We start from the raw sequence: 15,976 nt of genomic DNA, 5'->3' as shown, positions 1-15,976 counted from the left end.
CTAAACCCGCTTTTCTAGGGTGAGGGCAGCCGTGGCACCCAGCGGCCTCAGTGCCTCAGTGCCCGGGAGTGGGCGTCGTCTCGCGAGAAGGCTTGGCAGGGAGGGTGTGGAGAATGGCAGGAGTCCCGACCGCCTCCGCCTCCGCCTCCGCCTCCTGCGCCTCCGCCTCCAGTTGGCGGGGCCGAGGGAGGGGACTGTCGCCGATCTCTGGATGTTCTGGGTAGTGTGAGGAAAGGATGAGGCGAGCTCCGGCCCCGGTGCGGCCGGGCTTCGGGGGCCGAGGCGCCGCCACCGCCATCTAAATCGCCGCGCCCGCCCGCGAGGCACGGCGCGCGGATGGTGTGGGTGCGGCGCGGGGGCTGATCGCGCGTCCCCTCCCCCACGCGGTGGGCGCTCCTCCCGGCCCGGCCCAGCGGAGCCATGTCTTGGGGTGGCTCCTGCCCACACCTGTTGTGGGACGTGAGGAAAAGGGCCCTGGGGCTGGAGGACCCGTCGCGGTTGCGGAGCCGCTACTTGGGTGAGCGGGGATCCCGGGGCGGGGCGCGGAAGTCGCCGCCGGGGGCGGCGAGGGGGAGGGCCGCGGTCGGGGCTGTTGGGGGGACGGAGCCGAGGCGTCCCCGAGCCGCGGGCGCGCCGGGCGCACCCGGACGGATGGACCCCGCGCCTGGCCCTCCCCGGCCCAGCCCCCTCGCGTGCCGCCGGCCACCACCCGGGCTGGGCTGTTCTCGCACGGCGGGGAAACGGGCTGGGGTCGCTTCTGGATCGGGGCTCCGGGGAGGACTCGTCGGGCGCCCCGGGCGTTTGGAGCCCGGGTCGGCGCTCTCGTTCCAGCGCTGGCCCCGCGCAGCCGAGGACCCGAGCATCAGCTGCCATCCGTGCCCTGCGGCCCCCGGCAGGTCCCGGGGTCGCCTGCGACGCGGAGAGCGCCTCGGGGACCTCACACTGTGGACAGACGCAGCGGAGGGCGTCCCGCGGCCCCGAGCCGGAGCCCGAAAGTGGTCGCTGAGCCGTCCCCGCCCCGCGGGCGCCCCCGGGCGACCCGCTGCCCGGTCGGCTCCGACCGCCCCAAGGAGGTGTAGGGTTTCACGTTCCCGTTCCCACTCCTGCGAAACGCACTTGGCATTTTCTGTTCCTTAGTTCAGCTTACTAAAAACAGCCTTCAGCGCTGCAGGGAACAGTATATTCCATTTTCTTTTTTTTTCCTTCCCGTTTTGGATAAAGTGGTTTTGTGGGGATTCTGGGTCACACTTGACCTAACTAAAAAGTCCGCTATCTTAAAAGTGGTCTCCTTGGGCCATCTTTTCATTCCTCTTTATTCTTTCGCCTACTTGGAGATAAGAACATTCAAAACAATTTTTCTTTCCAGCTCTGTCGCTTTTGGCTGGGTAAGACTTTGTGACTGTCATTTGGTTTCGGCTTCAAGTCAGCAAAACAAGATGAAATGTCGTTACACCTACCAAACAGTTCTGGTTTGTAAATTATTTCAGAGAAGTTGGAAGCATTTTCCCCCCTTACTCTTGTTTTCTTAGCATCTCCAGTGCTATGTGAATACATTCTCCTTGTGAAATTTTAATACAAATGAAGCGAAAGTCCCGGTGATCCTTCCCATTCCAATTTCACACACACATCCTTGGAGGTAACAAAATTGTCTGTTTCCTGAATATTTGTCCAGACCCGTTTCTTTGCATTCTTACCAGCACAGTTGTGCTCATAGAAATACTATAGGTGTGTGTGTGTGTGTGTGTGTGTGTGTGTGTGAGAGAGAGAGAGAGAGAGAGAGACCTGCCAGATGGTGTCAACGTTGTAAATGTTGTTTTGCAACCTGCTTTTTCCTTTATGTTTTGGAGATCGTTCTGTGGCAGTAAAAACAGAGCTGTTCATTCTATAGAAACGTAGATAGGTTTATATATATATTAGTGTTTTTGTTTTTGATTCAGTTAGTTCAGTTGTGTCTACTGTAGAGTCGATTAAAATTTAAAAATCCTATATTTTTCCCCCTTCCTACACAGACTCCCTAATGGAGTGGAGTTTGTTTTGGGCAGAGGAAAATTGAAGAAAGTCCCCTACCTTTAGTGTAGAAAGTCTAAATGACAGGTTTTTAAATATATGTATGTGCATACTGGGAGTTCCTTATCTTAAATAGTATTTGAAGTGTGCTAATAATAAACAGTTTATAATTAGCACATTCTCAGAACAGCTTCCTTTAAAAGTGGTTTTCTAAGTATTTGAAACTAGCTTGTAATTTCTTGGACTTTGTAGACCTTTACACTATTAATTTCTCCAGCTTTTCAGCACAGCAGTGACAACCTTGGTTTAGCATTCAGGAAACAACAAAATCCACATTAGTAGTGCTTGAATTAATGATTTTTTTAAAATGACATTTTTAAGTACTTGTATAAAGCATTTTTTAAAAAAAGTTTGAGTCCAAGGGTCTTAGAAAGTAAGTAGATCCCTTTTTTGAGATGTCAACACTTAAACATTTTGATTATCTGTGGGTGAATTATATTTCTAATTTATTCCTATTGTTTTATTTCTAATAATGAATTGCCACTAAGTAACAGTGAAATTGGGATAGAATGAATTGACAGGTGTTTCTTGTGACATTTACATCTCAGATTATTCACCATGAAATGTATCTTTTCAATAGTGCTGTTCAAGCTTTGTTGTTGATTTTACTTAAATTTGGTTAATTATCTCTTTTCCTCCCATGAAAGAAAACTGCAGTTCACAAGACCTATTTTTACATGCAGGAATGAAGATGATTTGTCATGTTATTTTGGAGGAAAAGTATGTATTTACTTATTGCCTGCAAATTCACCTGAACCAATAGAGAATGGACAGTAGGCCAGGGATTGTCATCTTTATGAGCCTAATATAATTTCAACATAGGATTTATTTATTTATTTATTCATTTTAGAGAGGAGAGAGAGAGGGAGAGAGAGAGAGAGAGACAGGGGGGAGGAGCTGGAAGCATCAACTCCCCTATGTGCCTTGACCAGGCAAGCCCAGGGTTTCAAACCGGTGACCTCAGCATTTCCAGGTCGACGCTTTATCCACTGCGCCACCACAGGTCAGGTAGGATTTATTTTTTAAAACACATTGTCAAAGTTCTGAATTAGCGACACTTATAGGTTTAAGTGTTTCAGAGTTTCTTAGCATATTGTATACAGCAGTAGGCTAGTGCTTTGGAATTTAGTGGTTATTATAATAATATTATAACTTACTAGCCACATACATTTTAGTGTATATCTACAGTTTTAAAAAGATAATCTGCTTACAAAAGAAACTATCATTTCTATAAGTATCCTCTTTCCGTATTTATCTCATTTTAGACAGACTTGTCTACAACTTGAATTGACACTCTAAACTCCTCTAAAGTAAAAGATGGTAATTGACAAAAGCAATTTTAAGGGACTTTTTGAGGGAGTTGATTGCTATAATGCATAAAATGTTTTAAATTATGAGTAGGCAGTGTCTTGGTCAGTGTGGGCTACTGTAACAATTTGCCATAAACTAGGTGGCTTATAAACTTGAGAAATTTTTTTGTAGCAAATTTGCAGGCTGGAGGACTGAGATTGGGCATGGGCATTGTGAGACTCTGTGTGAGGCCTGCTTCCTGGTGGACAGCCATCTTTTCACTGTACCCTCTTGTGGCAGAAGGGGCTCGCTGCCTCTCTGGGGTCTCTTTTAGAAAAGCCCTAGTCTAGTTCCACTCACCTCCCAAAGGTCCCCCACCTCCTACCATCGCCGTGGTAGGCAGGATTTCAACAGGAATTTGGAAGGGCATTGAAACATTCAGACTATAATATATAATTAGGCAGCCCATGACAACTTCATTGTGGAGACTGGAGTCTTTTTGTAAGGGGATTAGGAGACAATGTCTGGACATTATTAAAGTCAGTATGTATTGAGGAAGACAACATCTGAATATTACTAGAGCCAGTATGTACTGAAATGGATAATTTTGCATTTAGATTACTCTTTTTGGCACATCCTGAATTACATCTACATTCAGATTGACCAAATTCATAATGTGTTGCTAAGTTATAATACATTAAATGAGGGTCAGTAAATTCTGACTTTTGACTCCTTGTTAGTTAGCTACTGGGAAAAAGTGAAAATTTGTATTTTGTTAACTTTAGGCTTGAAATCTCAGTGAAAATGGAAAAATGTCTGATTTTAGTATCGAAAAATGTCAAATATGAAAAACAAAATAGAATAAGCTAATTACTGAAGAGAAGACCACCAATGGCATATTATCAAGCACAAAAATGCAAACAGGACAGACTCGCTCTGCTGAGGATTTCTTCCCTCCCTGGTGAAGGTTGAACATGCTTAGAAGGGATAAGAGCTTCTGGTATCACAGAACTTGTATTACAGTTATGTTTTAGGTCAGTGATTTGCAAATGTTTTAACCATGATCCACAGTAAAAATATATAGATATGGCAACTTGTGATACACACAACTGAAAGAAAAGGTTCTACAAATGGGATTTAGCTTTAATAGGTGGGTGCATTCTAATTTCTCTTCTTTATCATGTTGAAAAGGGTGAGGTCGACCCAGTAGAATATCCACTAAAGAGTCTTGGCTGGCCTTGAGGTTTTCGAAACTACACTTCATGGTTTGGATGTTTTTATAATTGTAATTGGATGTTATTGACTTCGAGGTTAAGGTGGCTCGAGTTTTCAAGTATATATATAGTGGCAGATTAAAAATACCTACAGTGGGATTGCTGAGTTATATAAGTATGTTTAACTTTACAAGAAACTGCCAGCTTTTTCCAATAAGTGTACCATCCTGCCTTCCCACCAGCAGTGTCTGAGCGCTCAGTTGTTCCACATTCTCCTCAGCACTTGGCATTTTGAGTCCTAAGTTTAGCCTTTCTAGTAGGTATGCAGAGGTACATTATTATCATTTCAACTTGCATTTGATATGATCCTCATGATTAGTAGTGTTGAATATCTTGTCATGGTTTGTTTGCTATCCATACGCTTTGGTTAAATGTTCAGATATAATTATTGTGAGAATTCTTCACACAGTCTTGATACAAGTCCTTTATCAGCTATGTGTTCTGCCGATACTCTCTCCCAGTTTGTCTTGGCCTTTACTTTTCTTAACAGGATCTTTTTTGGCTCATACTTTTTGTGTCCTATTTAAGAATCTTTACCTAATCCAAGGTCACAATGATTTCTAGTATGCTTTTCTTCCCTAGGATTTTTCTATTTTTAACTCTTATATTTAGGTCTGTGAACAGTTTTGAGTTAATTGTGCAATGAGAATAAGGATCAAGTTTCATTTCTTTGCCTATGAATGTGCATTGATCCAGCACTATTTGTGAAAAGACCGCCCTTTTCTCTTTTTTGAAAATCAGTTGACCATATATGTTTAAGTCATATTGTCTACCGTGTTCCATTTATCTGGGAATCGATGAATCTTTATGACAGCAGTTCCTTTCTTCATAGCACTGATATCAGCTAGTGTGATATTTTGAACTTGGTCCTTTTTTTAAAAAAAATATTTTTGCTATTTTGGGTCCTTTGCATTTCCATGTAAAGTTTAGAATCAACTTGTCTGTTTTTGCAAAAAAGACCACTGGGTTCTTGGTTGGTATTGCATTGAACCTATATATTATTTTAGGGAAAACTGTCATTTTTACAATATTAAACCTTCCAGTCCATGAAGATGGTTTTTCTCTCTTATTTTTTTAGATGTTCTTTCATTTCCCTCAGTAATGTCTTATATTTCTGTATTTTTCAGTATACTGATCTGACACATATTGTGTTCTATTTATCCTTGTATATCTGTGCTGTGTATTTCCAGAGTTCTGTCACCCTTTGGTTTTCAGTTCTGGTTATGTAGTAAGATGCCATGACAGCTAAAGAAGTTTCCTTTAGGGAGGCGGCAGCAGTGACAGACAAATACTACGAAGTCATGACACATGTTTTGCACAATTTCCTGATGACCCATGATTTATGAGAACAAAACCAACAAAGAAGAGGGTGCCAACGGGACAGTGCAGGAGAAGGACGACCTGACAGTGAGCTAGGGAAGGCAGCAAACGTAGATGGTGGGCAATTTGGCATTAAGAAGCAGCTCAGAGGGGCAATGGGATGGAAAAAAAAAAACAAAACATTTTTCTTAAGGTGCTCTCCTCCTCAGTAGCACTAGCCTTAATCGAAATTTTAACCAGGTGAAGTTACCTCAACTTCTTTAATGAAGTCTTTTTTTTTTAATCATTTTCTCTCTCTTCAAACAATATTAACTTAGAACAGCCCTACAGGTACATAGGAAGACAACCAATTTTGAGTTTTGCATAGACTGTTTACTATACTTTCTACAGTAACCCTGTAAATTTGATAGTATGATTCTCATCAGAGGTAAAACTTTTACCAATGTGACAACTAAGGCTCTGAGAGGTTAAGTTTAGCCCAGCGTATGTGTAGTATGTTCCAAGCTAGATATTTATTTTTTTATTTTTTTACAGGGACAGAGAGAGTCAGAGAGAGGGACAGATAGGGACAGACAGACAGGAACAGAGAGAGATGAGAAGCATCAATCATCAGTTTTTTGTTGCAACACCTTAGTTGTTCATTGATTGCTTTCTCATATGTGCCTTGACCCTGGGCCTTCAGCAGACCGAGTAACCCCTTGCTCGAGCCAGTGACCTTGGGTCCAAGCTGGTGAGCTTTTTCTTTTTCTGCTCAAGCTGGCAACCTCGGGGTCTCGAACCCGAGTCTTCCGCATCCCAGTCCAACGCTCTATCCACTGTGCCACCGCCTGGTCAGGCCCAAGCTAGATATTTAAACCCCACGTCTGACCTTTCTTGTCCTAAGCATCTCATACTCTAATAAGGTAGCGAGGTATGTGAATAAATAAGTTATGGAGTTCTTTAATAAGCAGCACTGCCATTAAGATGAGCAATAGCTCAGTATTCATTGTCATTGAAAGATGCTTATCCCATATTATTGAGTGAAACACATTACAGAACAGTGAAGATTTTTATGCCGTTCATTTATTCACTGATTCAGCAAATACAGATTGAGTGCCTGCTTTGTACCAGGCACTGATCTAGGCACTTGTGTAAGCAAAAGAGGTTCCTCTTTTTATGGAGCTTATACTCTATTAATATCAAATAGAATGTTGAGGTAGAGATGGAATTGTAGAGGCAGCTTGGGTTGCTGAAAGACTTGAGTAGGAAGTCACAATGTTAGGTAATTGTGTACTTGGAGGAGTTGTCTATGACTCTGCTCCATTTCTGCACATCTTGTGAGCAGAGGTAACAGGCTTCTTTGTACCGAACTATCTTTCCAAGAATGTTTATATAGTGAACAGCCTTGGGAGATACACTCTCCCTCTGGGGGAGAGGGCTGGTTTATTTATTGTCCAGTGTAGTGAAGATAATGTGTCCCATATATCAGGCAGGTTGGCTTGATAAATGCTTTGGGTCCCCACAGTGTGGGGTAGCCTGGCAGTGACTCACTCCCACTGCTCGTACAGTGTTGCAGCAGGCTGCTCTGCATTGCCTTGGGGGACGAAGGGAGCCTTGTGCACCTGAATCCCATTCTGCTTGCTGCGCTGTTAGTAGTAGAATCCTTTGCTCTGACCAGGAGTGTACTGTCTTCCACCAGCACCCATGAAATGGCCAGCAGCAAGTAGGCCAGACTCCGCAGTTCTCTGTAATAGGCATGAGTTTTTTTGTACTTTAATTTGAGGGGTTTCAGCTTTTTTAACTTACAGATCTTATTTTCTGGTGACTTTCAGCTCCCACTTAGTAGTAGTGCATTTAACTTAGCCAGAGGGCCGAGGGTCTTGATACTCATTTGTTCTAAAAGCACGTTTTTTGGGATGTGTGGACCTACAGCCATTTTGATCACCAAAGTCATGTTCATAAATAGCATTCATGAGCTATTTAACTGTAGTGTCTCAAAGCATGTTTTATGTGCTCATTTCATAGATGAGAGTCCTTACTGGAACTCACTTTGTTGTTTTGGCTCTCACTTGCTGCCACTATTTTATGTAGACAGAAATGGCTAGAGCTGTATTTCTAAAACCAGATTTTAAAGTTTGGAAAAGTGTCTAGTACTTTTTTTTTCTTTTTTCTTTTTTTTTGCATTTTTCTGAAGCTGGAAACTGGGAGGCAGTCAGACAGACTCCCGCATGCGTCCGACCAGGATCCACCCGGCATGCCCACCAAGGGGCGATGCTCTGCCCCTCTGGGGCGTCGCTCTGTTGCATCCAGAGCCATACTAGTACCTGAGGCAGAAGCCACAGAGCCATCCTCAGTGCCCGGGCCATCTTTGCTCCAATGGAGCCTTGGCTGCAGGAGGGGAAGAGAGAGACAGAGAGGAAAGAGAGGGGGAGGGGTGGAGAAGCAGATGGGCGCTTCTCCTGTGCGCCCTGGCCAGGAATTGAACCCGGGACTCCTGCACGCAGGCCAACGCTCTACCACTGAGCCAACCGGCCAGGGCCCCCTTTTTTTTTTTCTTTATAAGAGTTTATTAGAGCCAAACTGATGACGTGCTAGGGTGCAAAATCTCAAGTGTTCTGTTTCTAGTACTTTTTTTTTTTAAACTTTATTTATTTATTCATTTTAGAGAGGAGAGAGAGAAAGAGAGAGAGAAGGGAGGAGCAGAAAGCATCAACTCCCATATGTTTCTTGACCAGGCAAGCCCAGGGTTTTGAACCAGCGACCTCAGCGTTCCAGGTCGAAGTCTAGTACTTTTTAAAAAGCATTTTAATGAATTGTTACCATATTGTTAATTTAAGTACTTTATTTCCAAACTGGTCATTTATTACTCAGTAGACATATCAAGCCTGCCATTGGCCAAACAGAAAAGATTATTTTTAATTTATTTACTGTCAACATCTTTTTATAACTGAAAATCAGATTTGAAAAGTTAAAGTACAACCTAGTTCATGAAAAGACTTGACTGAATTTCTGTAAATTGTTTTATTCCAATACCTTTGGGAACCATCAAGCATTCCCCCTACACAAAACTAAAATTATTTTTTAACCCAAATGCTCCTCCACTACCTAAGCATCTTGCCAGTTGTAAGCAAGGAGAGAGGAAACAGGCTTAAGAAGATATTGGCCTTTCCGTGGCAGGGCAAGAGAACATGGAGAAGTCTGTCGCTGTGACAGTACAGGGAGAACATGGTCAAATTTAATTTCATTCCAGATCTCATCAGCCTGATTACTTAGCTAATTATCTCTCTTTGTCATATACTCAGCTTCCTTTCATTACAGCTTCTGAATAAACATGAAGCTTTTTGGTCCATCTTTGGTAAAGATGATTCATTTCTTAAAGGGAAACATTTTTCTCTTTCAAAGAAGGCACATGTTCTATTTTTGTAGTATTTTAACTGGTCTGCTATTGATGGACATTTAGGTTGTTTTAATTTTTTTGCTGCAACATTTCATCATTGTAAAATGAGCTTTGAAATATTTTAACATTCCTGAAATTGAGATGTTTAAGTATAGGTGGCTTCTAACAAACGCTATTTGCCACTCTCTTTGCAGTGGAAAACCCTGTCTTCCACCTCCATGTCTTTCAGGCCCCTTTCTCTGCTTTGTTTTTCCACATGGCACCTTCACTAAATGCTCTCTTGTTTATTGTCTTCGTCCCTCATTAGATGACAGGGATCTTTTTTGGTTTTGCCACACACTTGTTCCAAGCGGCATTCCTAACTCCTAGAATACCACTTGGGGTGGAGTGAGTACACAATACTTTGTTGTATGAATGGATGAATGAAGGAAACACATGAGTGTTCACTGTGGTCCAGACCCTGTGCTAAGCCCTTTTTGTCCTTGACTCGCTCAATCCTTAAAATACCCACATGAGGTAGGTAGTTTCTCTGATGAGGAGACTAGGGTGAAGGTGGAGGTTAATCTGCCCAGTATTGTTCAGTTTATAAACCAGAGGAGTTGAAATTAGAGCTGGAATCTGCTTATGCTGGATCCTAGGCTCTTAACTTTAGTGTTCTACTTTCCTCGGCAATAACGGGTAGGATTTACGCAGTTCTTTTTTCTTTTTAAACAGGAAGAAGAGAGTTTATCCAAAGATTAAAACTTGAAGCAACCCTGAATGTGCATGATGGCTGTGTAAGTATTAGTTAATTTTCAACCATGAAGGACTTTAAAACTGAGTGTTCAAATGTTTGATGCAGTGTCCCAGTCTTCCCTGAACAGATTGTGACTGGCTAGAGTAAATGAGGAAGATAAAGGTTTACATTAAAACGTTGAAGCAGTTTTGCCCTGGCAGGATGGCTCGGTTGGTTAGAGCATCGTCTTGAAGCACAGAGGTTGCTGGTTGGATCCCTTGTCAGGGCACCTACAGGAACAGATTGATGTTCCTCTCTCTCTCTCTCTCTCTCTCTCTGTCCCTCTCTCCCCCTCCCTTCCTCTCTCTAATTAAAATAAAATAAATAATAAAATAAAACATTTAAGTAATTTTGAACTTAGAAAAGTATATTGATTTTTTTGTGTGTGTTTTTTCCGAAATGAGAAGAGGGGAGTGGGAGGGTGGCAGACAGACTCCCGCATGCACCTGACCAGGATCCACCCAGGGGCGATGCTCTGCCCATATGGGGTGATGCTCCCTTGCAGCCAGAGCCATTCTAGGGCCTGAGGCTGAGGCCATGTAGCCGTACTCAGTGCCTGGGCCAACTTTGCTCCAATGGAGCCTTGGCTGTGGGAGGGGAAGAGAAACAGAGGAAGGAGAGGGGGAAGGGAAGCTGATGGGCACTTCTTCTGTGTGCCCTGGCTGGGAATCGAACCTGGGACTTCACACGCAGGGTCAACACTCTACTGCTGATCCAACTGGCCAGGGCCTATTGGTTGTTGTTTTTTTTAACTACAGATGGTCCGTGTTACTCCATCTTGTCTGAAAGTGAAAGTCTAATTTTTTTTTGGTAATTTAGATATAGTTTGCATACCATAAAATTCAGCCATTTTGTAATTTGGTGAGGTTTTAAAATTTTTATTTTATATTATTTTTCAATTGAATTTATTGGGGTGACATTGGCTTATAAAATTATAGTTTTCACATGTACACTCTGTACTACAGCAGCTATGTATTGTATTCTGTGTTCACCACTCCAAGTCAAGTCTCCTTCCATCGTCATTTATCCCCCTATAATTTGGTGGTTTTTTAAATATAAACATAATGCAGTACTGCTGTCACCACTATCTAATTCCAGTATATTTTCAGCATCTGAAAAAACAAGTTCGTACCATTTATCAGTCACTGCCATGCCCTCCCCACCTAGCTGTTAGCTGTCACTGGTCTACTTTCTGTCTCTGTAGATATGCCTCTTCTGGACATCTTGTGTAAATGGGATCATCATGTGGTCTTTTAGACTGACTTCTTCACTTAGCATGATATTCTCAAGCGTCGTCCATGTCACAGCGTGTGTCAGGACTTCCTGTGACTGAATAACATCTCATTGTTCAGATGCTTTGTTATGAGCAAATGAGTAGACCCATCTAGTCTATGATATTTGATTTGGTTTCTCTTTGGGCTATTATGTATAATGCAGCTATGAACTTTTGTTTCCAACTTTGTTTCTGACATGTTTTCTCTTTTGTGGAATTGTTAGATCACAATGTAACTCTGTGTCAGTTTTTGAGGTACTGCCCAACTTTTTCAAAGAGTTACACTGTTTTGTATTCCATTCAGCAGTATAAGGGCTCCAATTTCTTGACATTCTCACCAACTCTTACTTTCTGTTTTGTTTTTTTAATTATTATAGCCATCCTGGTAGGCGTGAAGTAGTAATTCATTGTGGTTTTAGTTTTCATGAAGATTTACACCTATGTTTTCTTCTAAGAGTTGCGTAGTTTTGGCTCTTACATTTAGATGTGTGATAATTTTCAGTTAACTTTTATATATGGTGTGAAGTAGGGATCTAAACTCATTCTTTTGCTTGTGTACATCCAGTTGTCCCAGCACCATTTGTTGAAAATACTATTCTTTCTTCCCTGAATGGTCTTAGACCCCTTGACCAAAATTACTTGACGATAAATGTAAGGGTTTCTTTCTGGACATTCAGTTTCATTCCCTTGATGTGTATGTTTGTGATGATGAATGGTGATACTACCACACAGCTTTGATCCCTGTAGCTGGGTAGTAAGTTTTCCTAATGCCTTTTTAGGTGACCTGGTTTTCTGTCTCTGGGTATAAAGTGAATTAATTAAAATAAATTTAAATAATAAAATTTAAGAAAGACACATTTCATTGTGAATTTTCAGAACATTGTGTTTGCTAAAAGGTAGTCGGTATGTACTCTCAATAAGTTAAGTGGTAGGTACTGTTTACCATAGACATAACCTCATTAGTGATAAAAATTTTGAACCATCAGTTAAGTAGAAGATGGCATGCTGGTTTTTATGTTAAGTTTGCTTGAATTTTTTGCTTTCTTTTTAGGTTAATACAATCTGCTGGAATGAAACTGGAGAATACATTTTATCTGGCTCAGATGACACCAAGTTAGTAATTAGTAATCCTTATAGCAGAAAGGTAAGTGGTTTAGAAAATCTACCATTTAATGAGGGGGAAAAAAATCAAGAAACCAGAAATCAAGAAATTGTACATAATCATGGAATGGACATTTGTAACAGAATATTCTTACTTTGCTGAAGTTTGTTATATCATTTGGATGTTATTGGAGTCAGGTCCTCTAGTTTCCTTAGGACAGTGGTCAGCAAACTCATTAGTAAACAAAGCCAAATATCAACAGTACAACAATTGAAATTTCTTTTGAGAGCCAAATTTTTTAAACTTAAACTATATAGATAGGTACATCCCTTATCGAGGTAGCGCCCGCACATGGTACTGTATTTTGTGGAAGAGCCCCACTCAAGGGGCTAAAGAGCCGCATGTGGCTCGCCAGCCGTAGTTTGCTGATCAGGGCCTTAGGAAAACATTAGATTTTGTTCAGCCTTTGACACTAAAGTATTTAAGCATGCTTCTTGTTATCCAAGTGGATAAAATTGCCAAAAGTTCTATTATCTCAATAAGCCATTCTTGGGGCGGGAGGACACAATGTGGTTGTTTTTCTTTTATGCTTACAGAGTTTAATCTTCAGCCAAGCAGTTCAAGAAATTGGATTTTATCAGTTTACAAACAGTGGCTAGGTTCTAGTGACATTCTTCATGACATTTAATTCAATATCTGGTATGTCATACTGAGTCTTAATTAGGATTGTGTTCTGGTTTTTACTGACTTCATATATAGAAATATGCAACTATTTTTAACATTTTTTTTTATTTTACTTATTCATTTTTTTAGAGAGGAGAGAGAGACAGAGAAAGAGAAGGGGGGAGGAGCTGGAAGCATCAACTCCCATATGTGCCTTGACCAGGCAAGCCTAGGGTTTCGAACCGGCGACCTCAGCATTTCCAGGTCGACGCTTTATCCACTGCGCCACCACAAGTCAGGCGCAACTATTTTTATATCATTGAGAACATGGCTTGGTTCTGAGAGATGAGCAGTGGCCCCAGACAGGCTGAGCATCGCCCTCTAGTGGGTCTGCTGGGTGGATCCCAGTCCAGGCACATATGGGAGTCTGTCTCTCTGCCTCCCTACCTCTCACTTAATAATAATAAAAAAAGATTGCTAATATTAAATGAGACTGCCCATCTACCATATCAGCACCTAGGGCCAAATTGTTCCAACCATTTGAGCCATGGCTGCAAGATAGGAGGAGAGAGAAGGAGAGAGAGAAGGAGAACAGAAGGGAAGGGAGGGAGGGAGGGAGAGAGGGAGGAAAGAAGGAAGGGGAGGGGAGGGAGGGGAGGGGAGGGGAAGGGAGGGGAAGGGAGGGGGAGAAGTAAATGGTTTTTCTCCTGTGTTCTTTGACCAGGAATGGAACCTGGAACATCCAGCCCGGTGGACGCTCTACCACTGAGCCAACTGGCCAGGACCAGTATTAGCAATCTTATAGAATAAATAGCTTCGTGTACTTTTTATTTTTTTACAAACAATTAAGATATTTAAATAATGTTTGTGGTCCTTACGCCTAAAAAGAGGTTCATATTGACAGTGTCCTTGATTAAAGATAGGTCACAATTTTATTTCAGAGACAGCTTTACTTCATTTTCCTGACTTAGCAGAGGGAAACTTGCTGTTTCTAAATTCTACTTCTCTTAGGTGTGTAATTACTAGGATAACCTTTTTCTTACAGTGGAGAAATTTCCTGAAATAATGTCTGTGTGGAAATGCTTTTTGATCATCACTATCAGAACTTTAGTGCTGATATATATACATTATTAATATACAAAGCACTTGTAAAGCCAGCAGCCATGGCCAGGGCCACCATCAGAGCAGCCCAGCCCATGCAGGTTCGCATTGGATTCGGACAGTCGGCAAAGAAACAATGGAGCCAAAAACTGATGGGCCATAGTCTTTAATTCTAGCTTGCACCGGGCGGGCAAGTAAAAATACACAGTGGGCTCCAAAACCCACTCACATTCAGAGCTCACAAAGCCACTGACTTATCCGAGTTTCCTAGAATCAAAGGTTTCTAGCTCACCAGACTTGTTCACCTCTGTTCCCCATCTCCTTCCTTCTCCAGCGTCAAACTGCACAAACTGGCCTCTCACTCAACACTCTGCCATCTTGGCTGCCTCTCCTGGCCACATGGCCTCTTTCTGCTCTCTGCTCTCCTTTCTGCTCTCTCCTCTAATGATAATCTCAGGAACCAAGAGCCCAAGCTCCCGCTCCGTCCCTATTTTATAGTGTAGATTCATAACCTTTAATCCAATATACAAAATAGAGAAGTCTCTACTACAAAGTCACTTCTCTGAGGCATGATTGGATTGTACCGCCCCACATCAAAAAGGGTAGGAAAGGCTTAATCCCAAAACCAAGCCCCAGGCTACAAGGATTCTGCCTGCCTTAGGCCCACCCCAACACACATTAATATCACCTGGGCGACAGCCTCCTCGTGGGCAGCGCTGTCTTTAACAAAGTGAGCATAATATATTTTACCTGCCCAACACCACTCATCTAGGTACTAAGGGAATTTTTTTTAAAAAGATGCAAAGCTTTATTATTTTTTTTAAATTGTGATAAAATACACGTAACATAAAATTAATCATCTGAACCATTTTTAGGAGTTCAGTTCAATGACATTATATACATTCACCTTACTGTGATAGCATCACAACCACCGAGCTGCAGATCTCTTTCATCTTGCAGAACAAAAACTCTGCCCATAAAACAACTCCCATTTTTTCTTTCCTAAAGCCCCTGGCAGCTGCCACTCTACTTTCTCTTTCTCTGAAGTTGACTATTCCATCTAGTTCTAGTACAACAGCTGATGATGTTGGCCATAGTTCAATGTTAAAGAACTTCATTATGTGTTTATACATTATCCTGTTGTGACTGGCTGATTTCACTCAGCATAAAGTAAAGGTTCATTCATGTTGCAGCATGTGTCAGGATTTCTGTCCTTTCTAAAGTTGAATAATATTCTGGTGTGTGTGTAGCCCACATTTTGTTTATTCATTCATCTTGTCAGTGGACACTTGGGTTGCTTCTACTTTTTGTTTGTTGTGAATACTGTTGCCATGAACATAGGTATACAAATATCTCTTCAAATCCCTACTTGTAGTTCTTTTGTGAAAATGCCCAATGGCATAATTTTTTTTCTTTTGTTTTCCAAGTGAGAGGAGAGGGATAGAAGGACAGTTTTCCACATGCGCTCCAACTGGGATCCACTCAGTAACCCCTGTCTGGGGCCATGCTCACAACTGAGCTATTTTTAGCACCTGAGACAGAAGCTCCACAGAGCTATGCTCAGCATCCAGGGCCAATGCACTCAAGCCAATTGAGCCATGGCTGCAGGAGGAGAAGAGAAACAGAGAGAGAGAGACAGACAGAGAGAAGGAGGAGAGGGAGGGGTGGAGAAGCAGATTGTCGCTTCCCCTATGTGCTCTGACCAAGAATCAAACCTGGGATAGCCACATACCAG

The 15,976-nt window shown here is 42.1% G+C and overlaps 1 protein-coding gene across 7 annotated transcripts in view; it reads left to right on the top strand.

The window, feature by feature from the left end:
- The first annotated feature begins 172 nt into the window (after positions 1 to 172).
- Positions 173 to 15,976, top strand: part of DCAF6 (DDB1 and CUL4 associated factor 6) — a 91,611-nt gene continuing 75,807 nt past the window's right edge. For 2 of the 7 annotated variants that reach the window (XM_066371453.1, XM_066371452.1), the window contains exons 1-3: positions 173 to 517; positions 10,042 to 10,103; positions 12,427 to 12,519. In XM_066371453.1, coding sequence (XP_066227550.1) covers positions 421 to 517; positions 10,042 to 10,103; positions 12,427 to 12,519 — 252 coding nt within the window. In that variant the 5' untranslated portion in view covers positions 173 to 420. The remainder of the gene's footprint in view (positions 518 to 10,041; positions 10,104 to 12,426; positions 12,520 to 15,976) is intronic. The other 5 variants (XM_066371457.1, XM_066371455.1, XM_066371456.1 and 2 more) reach the window with 3 other exon arrangements.

Source organism: Saccopteryx leptura, chromosome 2, assembly GCF_036850995.1.
Source record: "Saccopteryx leptura isolate mSacLep1 chromosome 2, mSacLep1_pri_phased_curated, whole genome shotgun sequence".
Classification (NCBI taxonomy): Eukaryota; Metazoa; Chordata; class Mammalia; order Chiroptera; family Emballonuridae; genus Saccopteryx; species Saccopteryx leptura.
This window is presented reverse-complemented; position numbering and strand designations above follow the sequence as displayed.